This window comes from Salarias fasciatus, chromosome 8 (assembly GCF_902148845.1).
Source record: "Salarias fasciatus chromosome 8, fSalaFa1.1, whole genome shotgun sequence".
NCBI lineage: Eukaryota > Metazoa > Chordata > Actinopteri > Blenniiformes > Blenniidae > Salarias > Salarias fasciatus.
Window position 1 is genome coordinate 6,526,195 of NC_043752.1, and position 27,769 is coordinate 6,553,963.

At 47.7% G+C, this 27,769-nt stretch overlaps 1 protein-coding gene across 5 annotated transcripts; it reads right to left on the reverse strand.

Annotated features, from left to right (window-relative positions):
• On the reverse strand, positions 1–27,641 carry LOC115393859 (C-Jun-amino-terminal kinase-interacting protein 4-like). 5 transcript variants are annotated; one of them, XM_030098976.1, is made up of 30 exons: positions 27,088–27,641; positions 21,545–21,665; positions 18,871–18,941; positions 18,617–18,714; positions 14,803–14,950; positions 12,045–12,465; positions 11,878–11,962; positions 11,493–11,617; positions 10,373–10,430; positions 10,105–10,257; positions 9,973–10,033; positions 9,530–9,660; positions 9,340–9,396; positions 9,223–9,226; positions 8,383–8,564; positions 8,183–8,312; positions 8,004–8,093; positions 7,755–7,919; positions 7,475–7,646; positions 7,188–7,397; positions 6,962–7,118; positions 5,779–5,907; positions 5,618–5,698; positions 5,471–5,538; positions 5,246–5,394; positions 3,645–3,816; positions 3,451–3,564; positions 3,064–3,240; positions 2,845–2,976; positions 1–2,643 (listed from the first exon to the last, which is right to left on the reverse strand). In XM_030098976.1, the coding sequence occupies exons 1-30, from the start codon at positions 27,385–27,387 to the stop codon at positions 2,525–2,527; spliced, it is 4,080 nt and encodes a 1,359-aa protein (XP_029954836.1). In that variant the 5' UTR covers positions 27,388–27,641; the 3' UTR covers positions 1–2,524. The 5 variants fall into 5 exon arrangements, with proteins under 5 accessions (XP_029954836.1, XP_029954839.1, XP_029954835.1 ...); XM_030098975.1 differs by having other exon boundaries at positions 2–2,643; positions 3,064–3,243; XM_030098979.1 differs by lacking the exon at positions 9,223–9,226 and having other exon boundaries at positions 8,383–8,562.
• Between the last annotated feature and the right edge of the window lie 128 nt (positions 27,642–27,769).

Sequence of the window (27,769 nt, forward strand, 5' to 3'; positions counted from 1 at the left end):
GATTGTTAAAAAAAAAAAAAAAAAAAAAAAAGTAAGGCTGGAGTTGCTGTTGGAGTACAGGATGGAGTTTGCACGAAGAGGGAGCTTCTGCCAGGTTAATGACGAGCATGTGCAGACGAGTCCAGGCCCGAACCCCCTGGCTGTCCTCTCCACTTCAGCTCCCAAAAAAAAAAAAAAAAAACCCAAAAACTGATTGCTTAAACAGGTTGCGGGGCCTCCACGCTCAATGGCGTCCCCTCGGGGAGACGGTGCATAGCTGAGTACAGTCACCCTCTGCAAAGCAGCCCAGCGGCCCACCGCACGGTCATACAGATCATTACAGATCATAATGTACAAAGATACATTCTCAATAGCAAAGGCTCAATCATTGTAAATAAATACTGAAATGGCTAAACTGCAATAAACATTTCTCTCGCACGCACGCATACACACACACACACACACACACAAACACGCGCACACAGTGCAGTGGCATACCAAGGCCAGAAGTAATCTGAGAAACACCCAAATGAGGATCAACAGAAAAATAAAAGGTCATAAAAATAGACTTGAAACACTTTTAGTTTATCAGCTCTGCGGGGTAGAAGGGACGTCTCTAAATATCAACACGGTCAGGCCCAAACGGCCCGAGTCAAAGTAACACGTCCAACACTCGTCTCTCATCCTGGAGGGGGGGGAAAAAAAAAAAAAAAGTTCCAAATACGAAAGTGGAAAAATAGATTTCATCTCTACACGAGGATTTCTGTTAGAAAAAGCGTCTTGTTTCTCTCCACAGAGGCAGACGCGCTGCTGAGAGGAGCCCTGCTACGCCCCTCACTCACTGCTCCACCTTTGACCTTTGGTAGCAAACAACATTCTTCAGAGGAAAAAAATAAATACTCTTGAACTCGGTCCTCCAGACCTAAGGCATTTCTTCAAAGTGTCTACTGGGAGGTCAGTGGGAGGGTGGACTGAAAGGAGAGATACACTCCTTCTTCTTCTCATGTTTCAGTGGTTTCACCAAACGGAGACAGTTCAGGATTCCAAACGCTGTTTGGACCAGAATTTACATTATGACAATCCAAGTGTGATGACATCACCTCGTCACCTGTCTCGATGACATCACCTTGTCAGCAGACCAATGTGAGTGATGTCATTCTGAGCAAACCGTCATTCAAATTTGTTTTGCAATTGTGAAAAGGAAACAGAAGCCAATGAGGCCGGTGTCAAATTACAAACAGTACTGGAAGTACATAAGGACTCATGACTTTAGCTGGACTCTGTTGGATAAATTTGCTGCCTTCAGTATTCAAGCCGTAATAAACCAAACCATGAAAATAAAGAAGCAGAAACCATGCTTAACTACCGTTACCAGCTTCAGGTTTGGCAAACTATCGTTTAGTCTAAAATAATCTACATTTGGTCAACTTCCTGGAAGCTGGCCAATCAGAATCAAGTGTGCTTAGAAGAAAGTCTCCTAAAGAGATGGACGACGTGAACTGCTTCAAGGGTCAGAGTAAGAGGGAACAACTGCAGTTATTACTTATAGTAGGTACAGCATGGAACATTTTGAATCAGATGCTAGATTTAGTGAGATGCATGTAAGCGATGGGGTTCTTGGCCTCATGACTCACTACTGCCACACAGAGCACAGAGGTGGCATTACATCTTACAGACTGTCCCTAAGATGAAAGATCGGACTTTGTTGGTGAGGATCTGTTGAGTGTTTGTCTTCCACGTGCATTAGCGTTACATTCATGCAGTCAAGCTAGCCATGCTAATGCATCATCAGTCAGGAAACATTTTGGAGACTGTATGTTAACGTGAACAAAACTAGACTGTGAGGGAATCATAACACTCACGTTGTGTCATCATTTGTGTGAATCATTAAAAGCGTTATAAATCAAGAATCAGATGAGTTTCCTGGGTAAATTTTCACAGCAATTTACCTTTTCACAAAGATCTGATTGCTGTGTGGGTGGATTCCCACACGTCGTGAATTGATTCAGAGAACCAGAAATTAAAAACTTCTGCATTTGAGCATCGTAACATGAATGTAATGGTAACACACACGGCACAAACCTGGCTGTCACGACGACATGTGGAATACTTATGGAACAATTTATGTCTTATTGCTTTTGAACTCACAGTCAGTGATATTAAACTTGGTTTGATCCTGCTACATCACTCGCATTATTCAAGGGCAGCAGGGAACTCTCAGGGAATCTTTTCTTTCGGGTTTAGTGTGACCTGAGTCCAGTGTGAGGGTGAGAGGTGGAGGTGCTGTCCTCAATGAGAGCGTGACCTCAAATAAAAACAAAACGAAACCAAAAAAAAGAACAGGAGGCATCGGAACAGATGGGAAAAAATAAACCAAACACACAAACAACAACATGCATCCAGGTTATTGGTGAGAAAAGCTCTCGGAGCAGTTTCTGCTTCTTATTGTTGAGGACTGAGGAGAAAAAACAAAGTGCTGATTGAAGAGGAGGAGGAGGTGTTCGCCTCAACCGACCCTCCTCTGCGGTCCTGCAGGGGTCAGAGGTCACTCTTCGGAGTCCATGATCTGCCACACGATGAGGTGGCTGCGCTCGGCTTTAGCCAGGAAGGGCTGCAGCTTGAGGGGGGGCGTGTCCCCCTCCTCCGCCTCGCCGTCTTCATCACCTGCACACAAAGAGAAAGAGACAGAGACAAAGACAGAGAGAGAGAGAGAGAGAGAGAGAGACAGACAGAAGGAGGTCCCGTTTACGTGACGGTTGATGAAAAGCGTGTCCATGAGAGTCAGGAGATGTGGTTTATATCGTCCCACACTCCTACTGTGCTTAAAAACCCGTTCTAGAGTTCCACACAGAGTTTGCGTCTCACCCATCCTGAAGTCGATGTATCCCTCCCCGCCGCTCATCACCAGTGTGGACTTGCTTCCTTCCTGAGTCGTGGCGTCTGACGCTTTGTCCCCCGCCGCGTCGCCCCCGCTGGACGCCGCTGGAACTGCGTGACCTGGAACACGAGGGGCCGCAGTTTCACGCTAAATGAAGACATTCAGTGAAGCACTCTTATGCTTGATGCCTAGTCTGACCAACCCACCTGGAACGGCGGTGAAGAACTTGACGGCGTCTCGGTGACCGTGGAAACAGAGCTGAGCGTGCGCCATGGAGCAGTACGGCACGAAGGTCCCGGCCTTCACCTTGTCGCTGCTGTCGTCTCCGTACACCCTCACCACGCTGCCCGGCTGGCTGCCCGCCGCCTTGCTGCTCTTGTTGGCTGCTGGTGGAACAAACAAACCAACGATGAGTCCAAATCTTCAGAAAATACTTCAGTCTGACGCCTCAGAATATCTGTAGGTCAGTCTGTGGCTCTCGTTATTTTCTAAATTTCAGGCTGCATCTGAACAAAGCACCGACTGCGAAGTTATACCTGACAGCAGGCGTTTGAATCAGAGCTCATCACTGACTGAACGAACGGCGAGCTGACCTTCTGTCAGAGGGATGGAGATGATCACTCCGTTTCCGGTCCCGATCCAAAGACGACTGCACGACACTGTGAGGGCGGTGATCCTCACGAAGGAGAAGCCCAGTTTGCCCGTGCCTGCAGAGGGTGGAGGAGCAGTTAGACATTCCAGAGCCTCGCTCTGAGTCCACGGCGTCCCGGAGCCTCTCGGCACTGACCCAGCATCTTGCTGACGTAGGGTTCGATGTCCACGTCCTGCAGGTGCTGGTGGGTGTGGGCGTGGAACAACCTGAGGGTGGAGTCCAGCCGGATGGACACCCAGATCCCGTCGCCCACCCAGGCCAGCTGACGCACCTGGCTGTCCTTGCGAGGGTGGGCGTCAAATGATTTCTGCAGAAGACAGAGGAGAACTGAAGTGTCTTAGATAGGCCTGGGCGATTATATGATCGTGATTGGTGATCGCGATTAATTTCCAGTCGATCACGGTGATCAGCTGTGAGCACATTTACTCGATCAAACTTGGCAGAAATGTGCGTGACACAGTCGACTTTTTCCTGCTCAACTTCCACCTGCAAGTTGTCTGAGAAGTAAACAGAGATGGAGCTGAACGTGGAGCAGCGAAGCAGATGAAGTCAGCCATGGCTTGTCGTTATCCTCTGAAGATGAGGCTGCTGCTGACAGGACAGGCTGCTCCACCCGCACCGCTGCTAGCTCACCGCTGCTAGCACACCGATTCGTAAAGAATCTGGTCTTTTGAGTCCAGGAACTACTTGTGATACAGTTTAACTAACGATCGTTCAGTTCTTCTCTTTTACTGAAAATGACGGTGCATCGCATCATTGAACATATCACCACTTCTTGCCGCTAACGCTCTGTTTCTAACAACATGCAGAGAGCCTGCAGCGGCTGCAGCGCCCCTTTTCTTCTGTGGTGTCTGTGTAAAATAAGGTTGAACAGCACACCTAGTGGCATGAAGTGCAATTGCAGTCATGGCGTCGCCTGTGGCTGTGGTCTGAATGAGGATCTCCTGGGGTTATTCCAAATGTTTCAGAAACCAGAATATTTATCTTAACACGAATATTGACTGCACGTAAATGTAGCCAGTGCTGTCTTTTCAGGCCACTGCACCATACGAGCAACATTGTAAGAGGAGAAAAATGATTCATTTTGTCTATTTTTTTTATATTATTGTAGTTTTGCATCGTTACATTTTAAATCTAATCTGTCCAATCTAGATTATTTAAATTTTGTACATTTGATGCAAGCATTAATGATGGCAGCAGCATATTTAGCATCATAACTTGAAAATAATGTTTACATTCTAAAGCACCTTCATTATCCCCAGGCGGTTTCTTTAGTTTTTTAATCTTTTATAGCAACAAAAATCCTCAGGGCTGGAAACTGTCACACTTTAACTAACAATCATTCAGTTCTTCTCTTTTACTGAAAAAACGGTGCATCGCAGGATTTTATTGTCTTGGTGCTAGATTTTTTTTCCCATTTACTGCACTGTTAAGTGAGATTGTTCTTATATTTTTCTATGTTTATATTATTTTATATTATTTAATTTGCATTGCTATTTGCTTGGTTTGTTAATAAAATGTTAAACTACTCTATAGTTCTAGTTTTCAGTGCAGATGCTTTAAAACTGGTTTAAAAACAATATAGCATATCGTGATTTTAATCGAGATTGAATGATATGAAAAAAAAAATCGTGATCATTTTTTTTGCCATATCGCCCAGCCCTAGTCTTAGATATATGAACAGAGTGAGACTGAGGGGATCGAACCAGGCGCCTGGGAGCTCCGTGCTCGCGTACCTCTATCTTCATGGCTTTGGGGTGCACCACGTGGATCTTGTTCCTGTAGCCGCACCACACCCGGTCGTGCACCACGCTCATGCAGCGGATGGAGTGGTGAGGCCGGCCCAGGTCCAGCAGGTGGTAGTTGGTCAGGTCCCACTGTCCGTCTGACGGAGACCAGAGGAAGATCCGGTCAGCTGGCGGAGTCTCCTCCAACAGAGCATTCCGATTTACTCCACTTACCCTCTCCTCTGTGGAAAATGGCCAGCGTGCCGTCGGACAGGCCGACCAGCACACGTCCTTTCACATGTCTACAGGAGAGAGAGAGAGAGAGAGTGAGAGACAAACACACCGACAGGACGAAGCTGCTGTTGGTCTGAGTGAACTTACACGATCCCGAGCACGGAGTCCTTCAGCTTGATGGAGTGGAGACATTTCTTCCACTGAGCCACGGAGGAGTGAACGTAGACGCTGCAAACGCAAAGTCTCATCGGGTGAGCAGAGGTCGGTTTAAATCAACACAGAAGCCGCAGCTTTTTTCTGTGTCTCACCAGCCGTTCTGCGCTCCCAGCCACATGGTGGGCAGCACGCTGCTCATCTTGTCCGCCTCCTCTCTCATCAGGTCCTGCTCCTCAGCGCTGGGGTTCGAACTCACGCCGTCCTTCAGCAGATCGCTCTCTCTGCTCGCCGGACACGGCAGGAAACAATCAACCGCAGAATTTACAAGCACGCAGATCAAATGACATAAACACGCGTCTGCTTTGGAAAGGAGGAGGCAGTTTGGAAATCGATCCTGCTGGGATGGAAAAAAGTGTCAAAAGTGAAGCGTGAAAGTATTTTAAGGTATTAACGATCGTTCTGCAGGTTCACCTTGTTAAGATTTTCATTTCCTTTAGACAGTAAAATTTGATCATGTAGGAAAATAAGGCTATGTAGAGAAGTCTCTTTCAAAAAATGAGCAAAATATCTCATTCTGTCATTTGTTTGAACCTCCGATAAGATGATGGAGAGATGACAAAATAAAATTAAATAAAACAGGGGAACATGCAATGAACATGTTTTTAAGCAAGAAATCGATGCTATACTTTAAACTGTTTTGGTGATGATAGTTCATTATGTGATGGGGATGTGTTGCATATATATTATTTTTAAATGTAGTTTTTTGGAATTTTCAGTGTTTTTAATTTTTATGTTTTTAAATGTTATTCTTATTTTTTATTGTATTTTTTCATATTTAATTTATATTGTATTTATTATGAATTTATAATGTAATTAATTTATAAAAAAAAGAGCTTTCATTATAAAGTCATGATGATTTAATATATTTAATTCTTAATTTTTTAATTTAAATTCATTATCTTTTTAGCTTTTTTTTATCTTGTTCTGCACTGTGCCCAAGTGTTCCTCCACCATCAGATCATCTCCACAGAGGTTCTGATCATGCTGCATTGAAGTTTGTGAGGAAAGAGAAGAAACGGTCTCCTCAGCGCCGCCTGGCTGCAGCAGGAAGCCGTGCAGCTCACAGCACATCATCGCTGCACTGAGTTCTGCTCTGTCATTGTTTTTACACCAGATCCATGACGCCGTTGACATGGGGCTCGGGGGCAGTAAATGGTTTGTGTTGGATTGATGCGGCGCTACGGCGGTCTCTTTACGGCTGTCCTGACTGAAACGTGACAGGATCGTATCGCTGCATAACGTCATGTTTTGCGATGACGGGCTTCCCGGTGTTACCTCTGAGAGTAGTTGGCTGGAGCTTCCGCCGTCTGCTGCGCTCCGAGGGGGTCGGTGAACACGTGTTCGGTGTAGGCCCCCCTCAGGCTCTCTCGGTGGTCCGCAGGCCCCCCGCTGGTCTCCGTGGCCTCCGTGGCTTCGTCGGCCGGTCTGGATCCTGTGGACAGGAAGCGGGTCGATGAGGCCGTCGCACGGCAGAGACGACGAGATCCCGGGCGGCTCTGACCTGTTGCTCCATCTGCTCCCGGGGGCTCTGCGGTCTGGGGCACGGCCGTCGCCCCCTCGGCCTCGCAGCCCACCACGGTGATGCCTCCCAGGACGCCGTCTCCGGCCGCCGTGCCGCCGCCGCTCGCCGGCGAGCCGCCGTCGCTCGCCAGTCCGGCCTCGGCGCTGGGAGAAACTTCCTCTCCGGCTGGATAATCCGTTTCTCTGGCGCCTGAAAGCGAAACACCCGAACCCTCAGAGGCGAATCCGCCCATTAAACACGTCCGCGGTGAGAATCCTCCCCGGTACCTGGCACGCTGGCGATGCACAGGACGTGAGAGTTGCAAACGAAGAAGCTCTCCAGGATGTTCCCGGGCTGGTTGGCGTCGATGACCACGACCTTGGTGGTGGACTGGGTGCTGGTGCAAATCCACACCAGGGAGGACATCTCGTCCTGGTGCCGCAGCTCCTTCTGCTGCTCCTGCAAACACGAAAAACAACAGACGGGGGAAGAAAACCGCAGAAGGTCGAGTTGATACTCTAAGATTGTGACGTATCGATGAGTAACTGACTGACCAGCGCTGCCTACCTTGAGTTCTTGGTCCAGTTTCTCCAGGCTGCTCTGCGAGCCGATCTTCTTCTTGTTGGGACTCTCGGGTCCGGACACGTCGCTGTAAAACACGCTGGCGCCCACGATCGAGCCGCCGTCTCTGGTCTTCCCTCCGGAGAGGTTCACGCCGGCGGCGCACCACAGCTGAAGAACCACAAAACGCGGCGGAGTCAGTGGCTAAAACCCGCCTGGCGGTCCGGGGAAGGGCTGCGTGTCGAGAATCAGCACCTTCATAGAAGCATCTTTTTCATCCAGAGGTCTGAGGAAGACGGGGACGGGCAGGTTCTTCATCTTGCTCTCCGACTGACCGCCGTTGGCCTGAAACGCGGTGAAGGACAGCCGGTTACAGCTCCGGAGGGCGGTGCGGCGCGGCGCGGCGACACCTCCCAGTAAGCGAGCGTCCTCACCTTGAACTTCTTGGGCAGGCTCCAGCCGTACGCCTGCACCCGGCCGTCCTCCTTCTGCATGTGAGCTTTGACCTGCTGGTACTGAGCCCGCTTCTGCTCCCGCCGGGACACCACGTTATCGGCCGCCGCTCTGCGGACGCACGTTCGCACATGTAGTTCACCCGCACGCCGTATCCGGCCGTGCTTCTCGGGGGACTCACTCCTCGTTGAGGAAGTCGAAGGCCTTGCTCTTGTCGCTGGGCAGCTGCTGCAGCGTGCTGCTCTTCTTCTTCACCGACGGCTGGATGTGGGAGGTGGGCGCGTTGTACTTGACGTTCACCGGGGCCTCCGCCGCCGGCTTCTTGGCCGCGCCGCCCGACGAGCTGAACAGACGGCTGAAACTGGAGGTGTGAGGGCGGGGAAGTGGGAGGAGAGGGGGGAGCACACAGACAGAACGTATAGAGGGGGGCGGACAACAAGCGGGAGCTCCGGCAGCCGAGGGGAGGGGAGGGGGGGGGGGGGGGGGGGGGGCTCAGACACTGAAGGGGTCCCATGCTAACACGCCATGCTAACCTTCATATCCCCCCCACCGAGAAATCTCTAGGAAGCCGGGAGCGCGGGGTTAATGTGGAGCGCCGACTGGACCATTAGTCAACAACACAGAGCAGAACCAGTCTGGACAGAAAACACCTCATTTCTCCTCAACACTCGCATCTATCTATAATCCAGTAATAAATAAGATATGATAAGTTTCCCCTACCCCCCCCACCCCCTCCCCACACACCTCCTGCACACACACACACACACACACACGACACCAGGCAGAATGCAGAGGGACGCACAGAGAACAAGGCACACATGGTAGAGACGTCAGTTTCTCTCCTCCCACCAGACAAACAGTCCAAACCAAAACTCCTTCCTCAACACAGGAGAGCCGCGTTAAAGCAGAGGAAGCCACGGCGAGTTTGACCTTTAACCCCTAACCAAGGCGCTTAAAGAGCGTTTAAGATCAGAGGGCGGCTCTCCTCTGTTAGGACCGCGGGTCAGTAAAGAGTTACCTACATCCTGGAGAAAACAACCACATGGAATACAAGAGAAACACAGGACACGTGAATCACTCCGCTCTGTGACGACGTCCGGCGCTTTGAGCCTCGGCTGAGAAGGAAAGAGGAGCTTACAACTGCCAGAGGCTGGACTTCTTCTTCTCCGGAAGGGCCGGGTTCTCCTTCGACGCTCTGGAGGAAATCAAAAGAATTCTTGGAATTCATTACAGACTTACATTGATTTGTTCAGATGATGCTCAAGATTGAGAACGTGAGCGAGAGCGTGTGTGTGTGTGTGTGTGAGTGTGTGTGTGTGTGTTCTCACCGGATCATCTCCGTCCACCTGACGGCCTCCTGCAGCTCCATCAGCCTCTCCTTGTACTGGTTCCTCTCCATCAGCACTCGGGCCATCTCCACCCGGGTGAAGCGCTTCCTCTGGGCTGTCGGCACGTCGCTCTGCGAACAGCATCCAACGTCAACCAGCCGCATTTTCAACACAAAACTAAGAAGATACTCATTTTAGATTCATTCTTTTAGATTTACATCATTTTTAGTTTAAGTAACTGAGATGAAATAACAGAATTTCACTGAGGAAAAAAGTTTTCTGTGAGGATTTACACATATTTCATGAAGGCAGACCCATATACTTGATGCCAGTACTTATCAAACATAATTACACTGGTTTCTAAAATGTTCTAATTTTTTTTTGTTGCAATAATAAAGTGACCTTCGACCTTTGAGTAGACACAACAAGCCTGAAGGACTCACATCGTCCTCGTTGTTGTCATTCTTGACCTTCTGCTTGGTCTCCTCCAGCTCAGCTCGGACTCTGTAACGGAGAACACGTCCGTCACGCGTCCGCCACGGCAGTGGGGCTGCGGCGCTCTGAAACGGACTCACTTCTTCAGCTCTTCCTCCAGGTCTTTATTCTTCTCCTCCAGTTTGGTTTTGGCCTGAGTGACGGCGTCCAGCTCCCCTCGCAGGACCTCCCTCTCACACGACAGCTCGTCCACCTGCGCGATCAGGTCGTTCTTCACTACGTTCAAAGCGTTTCTGGAAACGGAGAAGTGTATATTGAACATGTAATACCAGCAGTGGCCACAGGGTGGCAGCATCTGCCCGTTTCAGGAGCACACCTGATGTTTTTGACTGAATAAAGAATACTAACTTGGTCTCCAGCAGCTGAGTGTTCTCATGAATCAGATGCTCAACTTCCCGGCCCATTCCTGAAAATCATCACATATATTAGACATGCAAAGAAAGTTTGCAGACTTTATAACAAACAGGAAAAAGTGTCTGTCATTTTATGTCTAAACCCAGCCTTACCTAAAAAGTTGTAGTCTGCAAGTCGTGCAAAAAAAGAACCACAGAAAGCTTCATGAAACTCTTTCTACAGCGATGAGCTCTAAACCTTGATACTAATTGCGGGCTGCAGAGTTGGTCAAATATAGATTAAAAAAAAAGTTTCCATCAGTGTCTGGCTTCACTGTGACGTTTCAGCCAGAGATCACAGTGGAAATCCAATCGGTGGTGGATTCACTGGAAAAGGGTTGGAAACGATCGGTCTGCAGCAGGGGTGTCAAACATACGGCCCACGGGCTACAGACGGACTCCCAGGTGGTAAAATCTGTTTTTCTATTGGCGTTAACACAAATCACAAAGAAAACTGTGATGGTTCAATAAAAGGGAAAGTTATTCTCAGGCCATGTTAACGTGTTTTCAAGTTGAAACTTTCAGCTTTTTTTTGTGTTTCGGGGGCGGGGGGGGGGGGGGGGGGGTGTTCACATGACAACAGAGCTTGGATTCACTGAAAACGCAACTTTTTGAAAACACTCCAACTCAGTCTCCATGGAAACGGAGGAAAACGCAACTTTTCTGAAAAGCTGCTACTAACGCGTACGCACCGCGGCTGCAGTAAACAGAGGCTCGTTTCTAAAATCAAAGAGCAACATCAACTACATCAACTTCAGCGTTTCTGCGTTACTTCATGGCGAGGGAAGTGGCATGAAGCAAAAAAAAAAAAAAACATTATCAGGAGGGGGAAAAATTCACTAAATGCTGAGGAAAATTTAATCCCATAATAAGCTAGACCCTCCAGGTTTCTAGTACGTCACACAACAGAAGCAGCAGCACTCAAGACAAGGAGATGATACACACCAGAGAAGTCGTCTGTGAGGATCATTTAAAAAAAAAAAAAAGTCCAGAAAAGAGGAGAGCAGGGTGAAACTAGCTGACCAATCAGAGGCTGTCTGAACCACGAGGGGCCAGTTGGAGCGCCGACTCCTTACCCAGCAGGTCTGCTCCTTCGTCCACGTCTCCGATCAGGTCGTTCCCTGCAGAGGAGAGCTCCTCGAACAGGGAGTCCGTGTTACGGTTGAACGCCAGGTTCTCGATGCCGCCTTTACTGGGAGTGCTGAGCGGAGGACGGTAAAAACAGACACGAAGCAGAACTTAAATTCTAAAAGTCATTAACAACTACAGCCCATCAGTGTAAACACATTTTCTTTTATTTGCATTTGTATGTTTTAACATATCTGGAATTAATTAATAATTCAAAAAACACTTTTTCATCATTAAAATGTGGATTTTATTGCCACGTTACTCCACTTTAAGTCAGCGCAAAACCTTAAAAAACTGAGTATTCTATTCAATGATCAACTTTCCAGTCCTTACCTGGTTCCCTGGCAGCTCTCCAGGTCCATGTCCAGCTCTGGAGTGGACTCGATGATGGCCAGAACCTCGGACTTCTGCAGGTCGTCTGCTGACGGCAGAAGAGACATGAGGCAGGAAACTCACCGCGATCCTTGATGTGTGGAGGCGGCTGGAGCTGCAGTACCGACCGTCACTTTTGACGGGTGTGCTTGCAGACTGCGGTCCTCCCTGCTCGGCTGCCAGGTCTGCACCGCTCTCCGGTTTCCCGCTCTGAGAGTCCAGACTCTTGTTGAGTCCGTCTGAGGTCCTGCGCTGCTGCGAGGCGGCGTCCGAAGCCTCCGCGGTCACGTCTGAGGTGGGGGCGGTCGACGGAGACGCGGTGGAGACGGACCCGGAGGAGGGACTGGTGCCCGATGACGCTCCATCGTGAGGCGACAGGGGCGAGGTGCTGCCGTACGCCGAGGACGAGCTGTTGGATTTGGAGGATCCGTCCTGAGCGAAGCCTGAAGAGTTGGATCTGGACTCTCCGTCTTGTGAGGAACCGGGAGCGCCGCTTTTGGAGGGCGTGCCGGGTTTGGAGCTGCCGCGGTTCAGGTGGGATAACTCATCCTGGTTGGTGGAGGGGGGAGAAGAAAACTGTAAAAGGGGTCGATCTTATCTACAAAATGGGCGAGGCTTGACTCAGACGAACTAACGATATTGCATGAATGCACTTCAGCAAATCCTCTTCACACTCATAGAGCAAATGTGGATACTATAATGATACGTTATTAGTCATCAGAAGCAAAGATTCACAGAATAATTAATCATGCTTTTTCAATCCCACACGACAAGTCTCAGTAACTCCAGGTTAGTGCTTCGACTCGCCACTCCAAAGCTCTACCTGATCCTCATCAGCCTCTGGATGGGGGAAAGTCTCCAGGGAAGCTGCACGCTCTTCTTTGACTGGGAAAAACTGCTCCTCAGACTGAGGATATTAAACAGTGCAAAAGTTCAGCTGAAGACCGATCAGCGGGAAGAACATAATCTCTGATCTGGGTGTTTGTGCTTCTTGAAGAAAACTGACTTTATGATAAGAAGCAACGACTAAACAGAAAAACTCACCATATCTGAAAAAGTGGATTTTTTACGAAACCAAACAATTACTACTGAAAATAATGACAATATCAACATAAAGTCAAATTAATAGAAACATTCTGGTGCAAAATACTGCGTAATGTCCTAAAACATATCACACAACTGTTGCATTATGTATGTTTTTATAATGTCACCCTGGACAGCGTGGCCTTGAGGCTGATGCTAGTTCCATGCTGATGCTAGTCTCAGTGATAGGAACTATTTTGGGGGGGGAAAAAATCAATGTTTTCTTAGAAATTTTTACAATTTGCCTGGTGGTTTGACGGGCCAGACTGGAGCCTAAACTTGAGTAACTCTGCTACTAATTTATCAATGACAGCCAGATGCTAACACATCATTCCCGGCTCTGTAGGGAAGTAAAAACAGGTCTCATGAGTTCTGAGCAGCGTTCTGTGGCATCCAGATTCCTGCATTGTGTTGATGTGCTAACACCAGCGGCCTCCGTCCTATTAATAGCGCAGTGCTGCTGATGGAGAACAATCAATCAGGACGAGAGCAGAGCATCAACGCAAATCCCTCAGTCACCTTGGAAAACACACGGCGGGTGAATAAACCCGGAGGAGACGCTGTACGAGCTGCTGTCAGACGAAACTTCTCCTCTCTGCACTGATTGGGGGTGGGGGGGGTGTTCACTTTCTGCCTGCCTGTTCGCGCGCTGGCGTCACTCTGCTGTTGCCATAGCGGCACCGGAGAGCCAATCGGAGGGAGGCAGCGGCAGAAAACAGGCCCGCACATGGCGAGAGGAGCCGGAAATCTTCCGAGAATGTCAAGTCAAGGACGAAGCACAAAAGACGCCGACGTCCTGGAGGTAACAGCAGTATGGATCAGGGATGTCAAACATAAGGCCTGTGGGCCAGAACTGGCCAGCAAGAGGTTCCAATCCGGCCCGCCAAACCACCAAGAAAATGGTAAAAATGTCAATGAATTTCATAAAAGTGGCGTAAACAACACAACAGTGAGGCCCGAGCTGAGATATCGGCATGAAAGACAACTATCTCATTACTCAAGGTCATGTTGTCAGGGTGAGTTTGTAAAAACACCCATAATGCAACAGCTACAGGTGAAAATTTTTGGACATTTCACTGTATTTTGCACCATGACGCATCATTAAAATTGGCTTAATTTTGAGATTGTCGTCATTTTCTGTAGTAATTGTAAAAAGATAGGCATTTTCATCAGGCATACTCTCTGCCTAACCCTCAAAAAGTTTGAATTTGAAGGTTATTTTGGCACAATTTTCCCCGTTCGAGGTGAACTTGTGCTGTAGGTGGCCTGTGAGTGAAAACGTGTTTGACCCCCCTGGCGTGGGGCTCACCGAACACCGACTACATCACCACACGCTCGGTACCTCTCATTTGACCCCATCCTTAGTGTAATTACTGCTAATGCATGCCCGTGAGATGCTCATCAATATTCATGATGGAGCCTGGCTGGATGTTGTGGTTTCCAACGGCAACAGTGTGAAGACGCTGTGTCCTTCCCACCCTCCCCTTGAGGTTCAAGGCAGGCCCCGGAATGGTACCACTTCCCCTGCCTCCTGGGCTCCGAGCCACGCCGCCTCACACACAAACAGCCGCTTGCAGGCTGCTAAACATTCTGCGCACACCGAACAATCCTTTTTTTCTCTCAATGGAAATGTACTCTCTCTCTCTCTTTGGTGTTCACTGGCGCTGTCTCTTTGCATTTTGTTTCCACAACCTTCCTCCCGTTTTTTTTGGGGGGGAGGTGAAGTCACCGGCCTGATCCGTGGGAAGCTCACTAACCCGACGCTCAGATCAGCCGGGCTGTAAAAGGGACGCTGGGTGATACCTTGAGGCTGGTGTTGGAGCGCGGGTGGCTCAGGTTGTTGAATCTCCATGGTTCTGACGGCGTGTCCACGGGCTCCCTCGGGACGTCAGGGGTCACGCTCTCGCTCGCAGGAAGTTGGAATAAGCCCATGGAGATGGGACGCTCCTTCCTGGAGACGGAAAGAGGCAGAGATGGATGACTCAAAGGTTCTAAAAGCTCACCCATTAGGGAGTTCCTTGTTTAGAAATAAAGAAAACTGGAACTGGAGCTTTACACTCGCTTGTCTTTGTCAGCCGGTAAACAACAGTTAGCCTCGGGTCCCGTTTCGATGACAGTGTTTCAAGTAAAAAAGCTGAGTTTTCAGTGGCTCTCAGCACCGTTTTCATGTAAACGGGGCCAAATTATTTAAGGCTCATAATGCTGATTGCCAATGGAGAGATTTTCTGAACCAAAACCAGGGATAAGTGAACTTCTGAGGCCACATAAACTGCTAAAACCCTGGAGGTCAGAGGTTAATCTTTGGAAGACGGAGCACATGAGTTCATGAACGTGAGTGACGGACGATCCAAAAACAACTCATTCCCGAGAGTCAACTGGCTGCTGGACCAACATGCTTATGCTAAGCTGCACAAAGTCAAAGCTTGGTGATGTTAACTGTTATTCTGTGGTTAAAAGGCAAAAAAACAAAAAACAAAAAACAAGTGGATTGATTTCATTTTCGTCCATCTTAACCCAGTTCTTGTAGTCGTGCCTCCGACCTGTGATACGATTCAAGAACGTGATTTATAGATTACAATAAAGAGCGGAGCGGCACTACTGGTATAAACCATGCTGGGTTGTTCTCATTAGTCTGAATGCTTCTGTGCTGCGGTGAAGTTACTACAGACACCGTGACCGCAGGGGAAACACACTCCAGAACAACTATGTAATTCTGGAAGCATTTCATGCTCGTTTGTTAAATTCATCTGGTATGATGCAATGAAAGCATAACGCAATCGGACAAAACAGATTGTGTGACGAGACGAAGTAGAGACGGATCAGGGAAAAGACACCAGCGAGAGGACAGATTTCACAGAGGACGTCAAATATTAGCGTATTAGTAATATTAACTGTTCACTGTTATTCTCTTTAAAACAAGAATAGTTGTATCCATTTCTTTAAAGTCAGTAAAAGAAAAAAGTTAATAAGTAAAGTAATTAGCTCTAACATTGAGCTGACGTGCTTTAAGTGGAGTATGTCCACTAAAATCACATTAAATTTGTCATCCATGGAGCTGTGAGGCCTGGTGAGATAATATTTCAGGTGAAAACAGTCTTTGCGTTACAAAAATTCCACATTTACACAGTAACGTTTTGAAAACAATGCTCAAAACTGAAAGTAATGTGGTCAATGCGACAGGTCATGGGTTGGTGCTGTTATTTGCTTCTGTAATGAAACCACACACACGTACACAGAGAACAATACAATATAAACATTAAAAATGGCGAGTGAGCGGACATTCACGGGGAAGTTGGATTGCTATTACGAACAACTCTCAACTATTAAACTACCAAGACATAGGGAGATTAAGGACTGGGAGCCACGTCCCTCTGGAGGCAAACGTTGTTTCTGTCCGTCTACCTGTGTGTGAGCAGAAGAAGTATTTACTACGGTCATGGTGCGCATGCCCACCAGCAGCGATTCAGAAAAGTTGTGTTTCCTCCATTTCTATGGCGATGGAGCGCTTTGAAAAAGTTTCAAGCACCACTGTTGTTTTAACAGACACACAAAACATAAGGTTTTCACTTGAGGACGTCGTCATGTAAGGGGAGTGTAATAATACAATTCAAAGACGAAATGCAGAAAAACAACCAGTCTGTCTCCTCTCTGATGAAAAAGCTCATGGATCAGAGCGGCTTTGCTCGCTGTGACCGTCAGGTATGAGAAACACTGAATCGACTGAGCGCCAGAACAATGGCTGGCGTGGGGATTTACAGTAGCTGAGCGAATGACAATGGACACTCCAGCATATTGAGAGGTCACATGTTGGCCACCGATGGTGAGCGGTGCAGCTTTTTGTCTGCGGGACCGGCGAGGGGAACAAACTCCGGCTCCATCTCGTCGCTAACTGTCTGAGACGATGCCGTGTCGCTGTGACTCCCGTCACTTGTGGCTCTCTTGACCTACTTTCAGCCGCTTCCTGCTGTCTGAATGACACACACCCACATGGCAGCGACGATGCTGCTACGGATGGAGACCGACTCTACGGCGGAGAACACACGGACCGGCTGTACCTGCAGGGTCGGGGTAAGGAGGGCAAGGACGGCAGGGCGGGTAAGCCCCCGGTGGACACGGAGTAGTGGACCAGCAGCAGCACGGACAGGGACACCAGCACGGCCGAGTTGATGACCACCGCTCCCCCCACGAAGCCGAAAACAAACAGCAGCATACATCCGGGGCTCATGGCCCCCCCAGATTGTAGTCCAGCTTTTCACCGAGGGGGGGGAGGAGGGGGCGGGGGTCACTGATGCACCGGAGTGTCTCTGCTGATTCGGCCGGACCGCCGCATGTGCAACACGCACTCAAAGCAGAGGTCAGAGAGAGAGAGAGAGAGTGGAAGAGTGACAGTAATCCTTCAGCTCTTCTTCCTCCTCCGGGAGGCGATTCTGCTTCCCTCTGCTCCTCCAGGAGGCGACTCCGCTCTCCTTCCTCTCCTCTGCCGAGATGCGACACAGCTGCTGCTGTGCAGTCCGGAACACTCCGACGCGCTCCCTCTCTTCCTCTCTCCCCCTCTCGCTCTGATAGCTTGCACCACCTCATCCCCCCCCCCCCTCCCCCTCCCCCTCCCCCCTCCCTCCCCCTCGCTCTCTTTTGGATGCTGAGGCAGCTCGTTCCATATGCCTCTTCACAGGCTGCAGCTTATTGGCTGAAAAATGAGGAGACTGAGCTGTGTGTGTGTGTGCGAGTGTGTGTGAGAGAGAATTTGTGTGAAACAGAAAGAGAGAATGTGTGTGAGCAAGAGAGTGAATGTGTGCTTGAATTTTGAAACAGAAAAACTGAGTGTGTGTGTTTGTTATACTGAGAGAGTAAACACGTGAATGAGAGAGGCAGCATGTGTGTGAAAGATATAGGAAGCACTGAAAAGAGTGTGAGAGAAAGTAGAAGTTTGAAAGAGAGGAGAGTGTGTGAGAGAAGGTGAAAGTTCATGTGTGACAAGGAGGTAGAAAAGGAGATAGAGATAGATAGAGAGAGAGAGAGAGAGAGAGAGAGAGAGAGAGAGAGAGAGAGAGAGAGAGAGAGAGAGAGAGAGAGAGAGAGAGAGAGAGAGAGAGAGAGAGAGAGAGAGAGACTGACTGGAGCCATCAGAATGTGTGTGTGTGGCCACTAGGTGTCACTGTAGAACAACAGGAAGCTGCTACAGTAACTAAAATTTTCTTAATTACTGTTGACAAACCAAGAAAAATGTCACCAAAGAGAAAAATCTATAGCAGAATTTAAAGTAAATATGATCAAATGTGCATCAGAAAACAGAAATAGCAGAAAGAGTGCAAAGTATGGAAGAAAGATGTGAGGGACTGGAGAAGAGAGGTTCGAGCTGCCATTTACCCAACAATAGAGCCACAGAAAACAACTTTTTGGAAAACATCTGCCATGGAAACGGAGGAAAGCACAACTTTTCGGAAACTGCTGCTTTCTACAACTCTTAAAAACATTATGATAAAAAATGGGCACATGTGAACACAAACAATATAACCACAGACAGACAAACTCGGTGAAACTGTGGTATTTTGCAACAGATCACACACGATCAGAGTCCTGGAGGTGCGGCGAGAAGAGAGTGGCGTGCTGATCTGACCGTGCTCTGCTAGGAGTGCTGCTCTCCGACGGCTCTGCTGTCACGGCTGCATGTTGGTGTTTGGTCCGCTCCAGGTGCTCCATGTAGCTGTGGATCATCTGCACCACACAACACACACACACACCGAGGAGTCAGAACCACCACACACACACAGCTGATAGCCTTTTTCTTGTTAGACTTCTGTCGTATATTTAGCTGTGATTATAAAACGCTGTGGTCTGAGGGTTTGAGATGTGGCGATCCGCTCAGCTCACCTCGGTGTGTCTCTGGTGCAGAGCGTTGTACTCCTTCTTGAGCTCCGCTTCCCTCTCATCCAACCTGCTGACTGAACAGGAGACACTCGGGATTACAGTCACGCTCACGGATTACTGCATCCACGCACTGATTCTGCAACAATAACATTCTGATACGTTTAAGAATTCAAACTTTGAGTAACAGGTTGTGTTTGAAAAACACTCTTTTGAGTTGCAGTAACAGCTCATAGCCAGAGGAGGGCGCCCTAACACCAGGAAACCTACTGAGGACAGATGAGCTGTTTCACAACTCCTGAGTCATGTGTGAGATCTCATGTTTCGGTTTATTTTTTTTCCCAACACTCTGAGATGAGTCGGAGTCTGCAGCTCGCTCCTGATGTTTAGAGAAACTTCCTGGATGAGTTAGCGTCTCCCGAGCGGGTCTCTGATGACCCGGCGGAACCTCACCCTCAATATCTGTGGCTCTGCAGACTCATTTAGAGGCAAAACAGGCAGACAGTTGTTGAGCGTTCAGAAGCAAACAGACTCTCTGAGGGGAGGAGACGATACTCAGAGAGCCGAGGAGGCGAACGCCACCGTTTCATTCATGGTTTGAGTCATTTAACCTGCTGGAGTTTCCACCAAAGTTCATGAAATCAATAAAATTATCTGCTTCATTTGAAAATCTCTAAAGAAATGCATGTCACTACAACTTCATGAGAGATGCTGAAGGCTGTTCAAAGCTGTGGTGAAACAGAAATTAGGCTAATTTAAATGTTTTATCAGAATGACATTAAACAATTTATTGAGAGATCACATGGCAACAAGAGTCATTATAGATTACAAAACAGGCAAAGAATAAACCTCAACACTCCGAGTTTAAACATGTTAAAGTCTTCAGTATATAATTTATGGGGCCTGTACACATAAAGTTAAGCGAAATCGTGAAACTTTCGTTGTGTTTCGGTGTCTGTTTACACGGCAACGGTGGTCAGACTCACTGAAAACAACTTCTTGAGAACGGCTTCCATGATTGAAACCTCATGAAAACGCCCTGATTCCATGGAAACAGGGCAAACACTCCAACGCCGGATAAACAGAAGAGAACGCAACTTTTTGAAAACGCTTCGAATCAGAGAAAAAAGGGGGAAAATGCCTTTTTTCTGAAACATTGCTTCTGCGCCGCTGCATCACAAATGCAGTAAACAGATCTTCTGCCCATGCTTGAGAAGACTGACAATAACAACAATGCCTGCCTCCAGAGTGTCATGACTCCCAGGCCGTATTCTCCTGAGACTTGGTAGTTTTCTAGATGAGAGTCAACAGTAATAATCCAGCTTGACCTATGAAAGTTCATGTACTTGACATGGTTAAAGTTTATTGTTCACTGGACACACGTGGGGGTTCATTACAAAAATAACCAATATTTTCAAAATAGTGCTGTATAAATGCAAAACTTTTCTGAAGCAACAACTTCAAAACGATGCGTCTTCACTTGAAGCGCCTTCATGAAACCACTGACCTGACAACATGCTAAAGTTTCACTTTATGATAAAGTGACAAACATGATCAAGTTTCACTTCATCATGTGATAATGTTTTGATGTACTGAGATTATTAAGATGTTAAATGTGATACAAACCCAGTTTGGAGAGGTTTCTGTTGAGATAAATAACTTAATCTAATATTATTTCCCTCATGTCGTGAATCCAGAGAAGAAATCATAAATAAAAGAAGCAATAAAATGAAGCGCTGGTGCACGGACATCCTGCCAAAAGCAGAAAGAAGCTGTGTGATGAGGGAGGAGTGACAGCAGCTGTGAAGAGGAGGAAGCAGAGATAACCCCGTATGTGCAGGGAAAACGACGTTTCTCGAGCTGGAATTTCTCACACAGAGCCACAACTGACTCAAATTCAATGCAAAAAAAAAGTTCATATTGAATGGTGTCCCTGACAGATGGTTTGGTGATGAATCAGAGCGACCACACCCGCAGAAAGTCTGTCCAGCAAGCTTTGAGGCAGTCACTGCAAAAACCTCAGAACAAACTGATGAGGGACTAAAATACTACAAAAAACAAGGAAATAAATAAATAGTCTTGAAAATTGTAAATAAGTTGGAAATGCCATTTTATTTTAAACCGCTGTTACTTTCTTGACATGCATGCGCCCTACAAACATTGACGCCAACAAAACCAGCAGCTGTGTTTTCTGGACGTTGCCTGCAGGGCCGAGTTTGACCGCAGCCAAACTCTCCTGTTACTGCTCCGTCTGCTCGATTGCGGCTCATTTAGCACAGTTGGCAGGCGAGCGCGGCTCAATCGTAAGGGAGTAACGACTGTTGCACGGGACGGGGACGCACGCTGGAGTCCGTTAGCCTCGGGCGGTCACATGACCAGCCGACTGTCGATGAGGCTCTGACCGGCCTCGCTCGCTCTGGGTGAGACATCAGGGCCAAGGAGAGTGAAAACAGGGACTGATCGCAGTTTGAAAATCACTGGCGTGTTGAACTAGATACTGAAAATAAGAAGAGGGGAGTTATGTGGACAAGTCTTGCAAATTGGATGCTTTAATTATGCGCGTGGAGATTATTTAAAACTATTTTACCGCATGAGAAGAAGCCGCAAAAAAAAAAAGTTTCCAGTGAAAATGCATCGATTTGCATTTACAACACGGTAATTACTGCTGAAAGAGACTCACTCTGGTCTGCATAGTTCTTGGTTTTCAGCTCCAGCTGCCGCGTCTGAGACTCCAGCATCACCACACGGACCTGCAGGTCCTTCTTCTCGCCCTCCTGGGAGTCCTCGAAGGCGATGTACCTCTGTGGGTGAAACAAAGTTCGTCACGATGGCTGAACCGACCCTTCGCTCGCGTCAGGAGGGACACACCTGGCCGTGAGCGACTCGATCACGTCAGCTCGTCCGCCATCTGCTCGCCATTTATAGCAGAAATGTGCAGAAATGAGAGTTTCGGTTTCCGTCCAGTTCTATTTATAGATCCTGGGTCATAATACAAAACTCCAATGACTTATATAAAGAAGAAAGCATGGAGGTAAATATAACTGGACAAAGCATGGTGGTGATGACGACGACGACAGTGTGAGGACTAAATCGCATGTTGTCAATGGAAAACAGCACACAATATCCGTCCCCGGGCTATTATTAAAGTCTCTCAGCACAACAGGTGCACAGCGGCAGCTTCCTCATCACAAACATAAAAACAAAATCACCAACAGTGAGTGAGTAGTTCTTTGTGTGGGAGTGTGAGTGACAAACGGAGAGTTTCCGGGGTTAGAAAGAGCAGACGTGAGTGTGAAAGCCGGCTTTTCAGCTATACGAAGGAAAGGAGGCACCTCACACTGTCTGCAGGCACAAATCCACAAATGAACCCAATCGATTTAATGCCGCCGTGAGGCAATGTACGCTAATGTTTACCAACAGATTAGTTTTGAGGGAACTTTAAACAGCATAAGCAATAAAGTGTGAAAGACTAGAAGCAAAGTGTGCAGGGCTGAATAAAACCACTGAAAGTCATCGTTCTATTAGTTCAGGCTACAGTTTGATGTGAACTTGACCTGGCTTCTGGGTTTGAGCTTCAGCAGCAATCTGGACACACGGCGGTCATCTCTCCTACATCGACAGTGAAATCCAAGCCATTTCCTCGACATTCACGCACAGACCGCACATAATTTGCCTCATGCGAAGCAATGAGCTGCGGTTAAATGCTGGATAATTGAAAGACACTAAAAGACGTTGAAGAGGCTTATCACGATGGAGCTTCTGTCTTGATCCAGTCCCAACATAGTTTTCTCACAGAGCCCGTAAGAAGATATATTTGACTCTAAAAGTTAGTAGAAACTGTGTGAAGGGTGAAAGGTTTAAGACAAAATGTCTGCGAACCCCGGAAATAAATGCAACGCTTCTCGTATTCTCGTAGAACAATGATCGCAATCAGAGGAACATCTATTCGTTCAGGTTTCCCATTGATCTTTGTATGACTGCAAAAATCACGTACGCCAGCGAAATGGTGCATTTGGGAAATGAATAAAGTCATTGTAGTTCAGTCATTTCTAGATCAGGTATCATAAGGTCGGAGATACTGAACACATTGATTCACAGCACAATGGGAATGATGAAATCGTAACACTTGACTTTTCAGAATACAGCATGTGTTCAGGTTGTGGTCAGCACACGGTTCGGTTAATCAAAGACCGGCGTCAGCACGGTAGATTCTTCACAATTGATCCGTCTTCAAACGCCCTATCCGTTTGTTTTACTTGAATTTCGCAGTGCGTCGAGGTCTGAGAACTTTCCGGAAAAACGCCTAACTATCGGTCCAAAGTGGAGGAGTTGAGCATCAACACTCAAGCTGTTAGGAGAATCGAATAAGAAGACCTGCAGCTCCGTGTTCTAAAAACAGAAATAAGTCTTATTGTCGTCGATCAGCTGAGTCGGGAGTTTGCGTAACATGGGGTCTTGTGATGCAGAGCGCCCCCCCGCCCGGGGTCAGGGGCCCGACGGGGTGGATTTTATCTGCAAACAGGATCACCTGATCTGAGCCGCCTCCTTTTCATCCACGCGCATTGCCGTGAGACCAGAGGTGTCTAACAAAGGTGCTTCTTCAACACGCCTTTGTGAACTCCTCTCTCAAAACTTATTATTTACTTAAACCGTTCACATGTTCGTGGAATGAGACGCTTCTCTCAGCCGGTGGGCTCAAATCAGTCCAGTCCTGGACACTGATTTTAAAGTTCACCACTTTTGATGTTTCTCTGAATAAAGGCAAAGTTTACATGATCGTTTATCACATTCTAGTTTGTGTGAACTTACTGGGGTCTACAAGGTTTAAAGGAGCATGGTAGGAACTCAAGCTATGGCAACAATGTAGCATTTTCTGTGTAAATCACCTAAGAGCATTAACATAGCAGTGACGGGGTTGACACTTCAACCTACACATGGTTAGATTATTTTGTTCTTTACTTTAGTCATGGTCATATGGTAAACCCCCGCTGCTGCAGTCCAGACAACGGCGACCGCCGCAGACGACCGCCACCCTCCTCTCAGCGCATCAACACATTCTCAGGAGGCGCGTCTGCATCTCCTGCTCCTCATATGACCCGAGAGGGAGGCCTGTGCATATGACAGCGCTCCGGAGAATAAGCGTTCCAGCATTTTAACGTGCACTCTTTCCTCCTACGTTGCGTGGATAATGCGCTCTTTGTGCCCAAGTATCACCACACACACACACGCGCGCACACGCGCACACACACACGCGGTTCCAGAACAAGTGTGTGCACACCCACACAAACAGGGCTTCGCTGTATTGGCACTCAATTGACAGAGACTGAAATCAGCTCCTTTTAGCGTTTCTTGGCCGTGGACGGCTACTGAGGGCGTTTGGGGAAAGCCGGGGCTTCGCCAGGCTTCGGCCGCGCAAAGAAAGAAAAAAAAGACCACAAGAACCGGCTAACATGTTTATATTTATCACGACGAGAACACACTGCGGGCTTTGAGGAAGTCATCAGCCAGGGGCTCAAATGTGAGAAGTGCATTATAGTGGTGATCTCTGTGACGCGGGGGAGAGGAGCACGGGACTTTACAGTCTGACATTCATCCTCTGGAGCCTTTTATTAGAATTCTCAGTGAGGGAAGTTCATGTGAGTGACCAGCGAGTCAGCACAGACGTACGTGTTCACCATGAACCATGGTTTAGTTACGTTGCTATAAATCCACAATATGTTTTCACTTGTTTTATTGTTGCACTCTGTCCAGTATCTTGTCTCCTGACTATTACATAACAACTTTTGGGCCTTGTTCTGCTAATGTGCAATGCGTTGTTGTGATTGGAACTCACTCGACTGATGTTCCATACTTGATGGACTCGAAGTGAACTTCACCTCGAGTGGAGTCATAGTGGCGATTCCACCTGCTGGTGCTTTTTGTGAATGAACCGCGGGCCCTTCGCAGGTCAGGAGCTGAAGCCGGGCTTTTCAAAAGAACGGAGGGAAGTGCCGTTTTTCCCTAAGAATTTCCTGCCTTGCCTTTTCCTCCTACTCCGTCGAGACAACCCGGTCAGAGGAGCTGTTCCTCTGGGCGCGCAGCAAGAAGAAAGAAAAGCAGGACTTGGCTGCTGCGGCGTGTTTGTTTGGAAAGATTAATCTGCTTCTTTGCCTCGAGAGTGACTTGTTGTCCAAATGAGGAGCTTAGTAACTGAGTCTGTGCCATGTGGCTCATTAGTCTCCGTAGAGTAGGCAGTTGCTTTGATACTGGGGGAAGCCATGTGAGAACTCCATGGATGTAGCAGTGGAGCATTCAGGATGGAGAAGAAGCACTTTTAAAGATTTTCTATGTGGTGGCGCTGAATTGTTCCGCTGCCCGAGTGACCCGGTGATTGCATCGTCACACCGACACGACGGCGAGCTCTCTGGATTTCGCGGCAGTCAGAGAAACCGTCACGGTGTGAAACGCTCACGTGCACAGGTCTGTGTCGAAGCTGCAGCAGCATGTTGGGACACGACCTAAATTATTAAACGCGTTGCTTTGTGACCTGCTGCAACCGCCATTCAGCGGTGAAATGTCAACAGGCAGGGGGAAATATGCTCACGTTATGGCCGTTAACACGTTAATCCTCTTTCCAGGCCGAACGCTGGTGGATGCTGCTTGTTTTGTGGGGATTATTAGGCTGGACAAGCAAGACCCCCGCAGTGGCTCGCAGTCCCTGAAGGGAGTTTTGAAGGTTCAAATATGAGAGAGATTAAAAGGAGTGCTTGAGCTTTAAAAGCACACAAACATGACTTAATTCAAAATTTAAGAGAAACATAGAAGGGTTACAGCGTAGTGATTGAAAATATTCCATCTATTGCATCAGAAACTGTTTCAAATATAATCAACATCAATTAAAAACATAACCTGTTCTAGTAAAAAGGAGTTGTTTGGATATGGTGACTGTCTGGGTTAATGCAGTCTGAATCTTTATTTTCCTTTGTAAAACCATATCTTTTTTATACTGGCTTTTCATTTGAAGCTGTTTGATTTGCAGAACCACTTTCACAGTGTTTTGGGTTCTATTATTCTGGCTGTTGATGCATTCATTGCCAAACTTTTTAAGTCCGTTCATGTTTTCTGCCTTGAATAAATTAGAAATCTTTTTACCTCTACATGATCATACATTACACGGTGTGTCCCAAACTATGGGTCAGGACCTAAATGGAGTCATAAACTCCTTTCCTTATGGGTTGCCAAAAGAGAGAAATTCCACACAATTTTGTGAATTAATTATCCACAATAAGGAAATCATATGACCTGTATCTGCTTTAATAATAAATCCCTTCTTCCTTTTCCTGTTATCTGTCAGCAGAACTGTTATAATCAAAATCTAGCCACAAGTTTTGAAGGTATCATGTCAACCAACCAGACTTTTTTTTATTAACCTCTTTTTTGTGTATAACTGTGAATCACCAAATTTGAGAGCTAATAATTGTTTGCTTTGCTAACCAAGGTGCAAGACACCGCTGCGCAAACCATAATGTATTGATTGATAATCAATCAGTTAAAAACTTGGCAATTTATATGTGATAAAGCTAAAATATACTACATGCATCATGCATACCAAAGTTCCCTTAACGTGACAGTGTTTCAAGTGAAAAAGTATTATTTTTACATTTAAAGGCACTATCACCATGCAGACAGTGACAACCTAAGGGCCAGTGAAGCAGATCCAAACGGCCACATGTGGCCCCCGGGCCTTATGATGACCAGGTCTGCAGAAGAGTGTCCCATCCAAACAAGCGCCAATGTGTCACTGCGGTTTCCACCACAGACACAACAGGAAGGAGCCTGCCTGACAGCACCAGGAAGCCTTGCTGCAGGTAAAGGAGTGGTGGTAAACAAATCCCGGACTCAGGTGCACAGATCTGGACTCTGACTGAGGAGTGATCTGAGAGACGCAGCTAAAGTACAGCGTGTGCCCCAGAAGTGAGTGTCACACACAGGGAGGGATAATCCACAGCTCCCACTAATAGTTGAGACATTCGGGAAGCACGTGATGTCTAATGATCTGCAAGTTTGCTCAAGAGACAATCACAGTCTTGCTCATGTGGACCATAAAAAGTAGTGAGTCACGGTTGACGTGATTTTCTCTGCACTGAGCTCCGCGTTTAATCCGCGCTGCGCTGCCAGAACGCGGGTTTAATCGGTAATCTGGGTTATAAATGAGCGCTGGGTGAGTTGTCCCGGGGTACCCACCTCCTCTGCGTGCTTCCTCAGCGCCTTCTCCCGCTCGTACTGGGTCACCAGCTGCTCGTTGTCCTCCTTCAGGAGCTCCAGCTCCACTTCGTGCTCCTGGTTGACGGCGAACACCGAGTCCAGGTTCTCCAGCACGGCCACCACCAGCGGCATCAGCTCCTTCACCACGTCCTCGCCGTAGCGCTCGATGAGCCGCTCGAACTCGCGGTAGATGGAGCTGGCCAGCCCGGAGACCCGCTCGGACATGACGGAGGAGCTGGTGGAGTCGTCCTGGTAGAGGACCACGTCGTCCAGCTCCATGTTGACCGGAGCCTCGGTACTTCTGCCCCGGCTAAATGTTAACCAAGCTAGCCGCGAGCGAGCCTCCGCCGGCCGCTGTGGACTTTCAGCGACTCAAACTGCGACACTAAAACATACTTAAACTTGTCTTTCTTCTGTACAGAGCCGCGACTGTACTTCGTAAATAAACACTTTCGGGTTAAATGTGACTTTATTCCGTGTTTACACTCGCAGTCCTCAAAGTCTTCACTCCTGATTAGTTTCCCGATCCAACAGACGAGCTGCTGCGTTCAATGACCATCGGAAAAACTTTCCTCACAGTACTCAGAAAGTCTCGCAATGCAAAGACAAAGATAAATTGAATATATATAAAGTAGCAACATCTACATAAACTATATCAATT

What these genes read in the sequence shown, in the direction of transcription:
- LOC115393859 (XM_030098975.1), bottom strand. Translation starts at nt 27,387, where the DNA reads ATGGAGCTGGACGACGTGGTCCTCTACCAGGACGACTCCACCAGCTCC. An exon ending in AAAAAGATGCTTCTATGAAG is followed by an intron (nt 7,920 to 8,003) that starts GTGCTGATTCTC and finishes GTGGTTCTTCAG; the next exon opens with CTGTGGTGCGCCGCCGGCGT. An exon ending in ATACATCGACTTCAGGATGG is followed by an intron (nt 2,644 to 2,844) that starts GTGAGACGCAAA and finishes CTTTGTGTGCAG; the next exon opens with GTGATGAAGACGGCGAGGCG.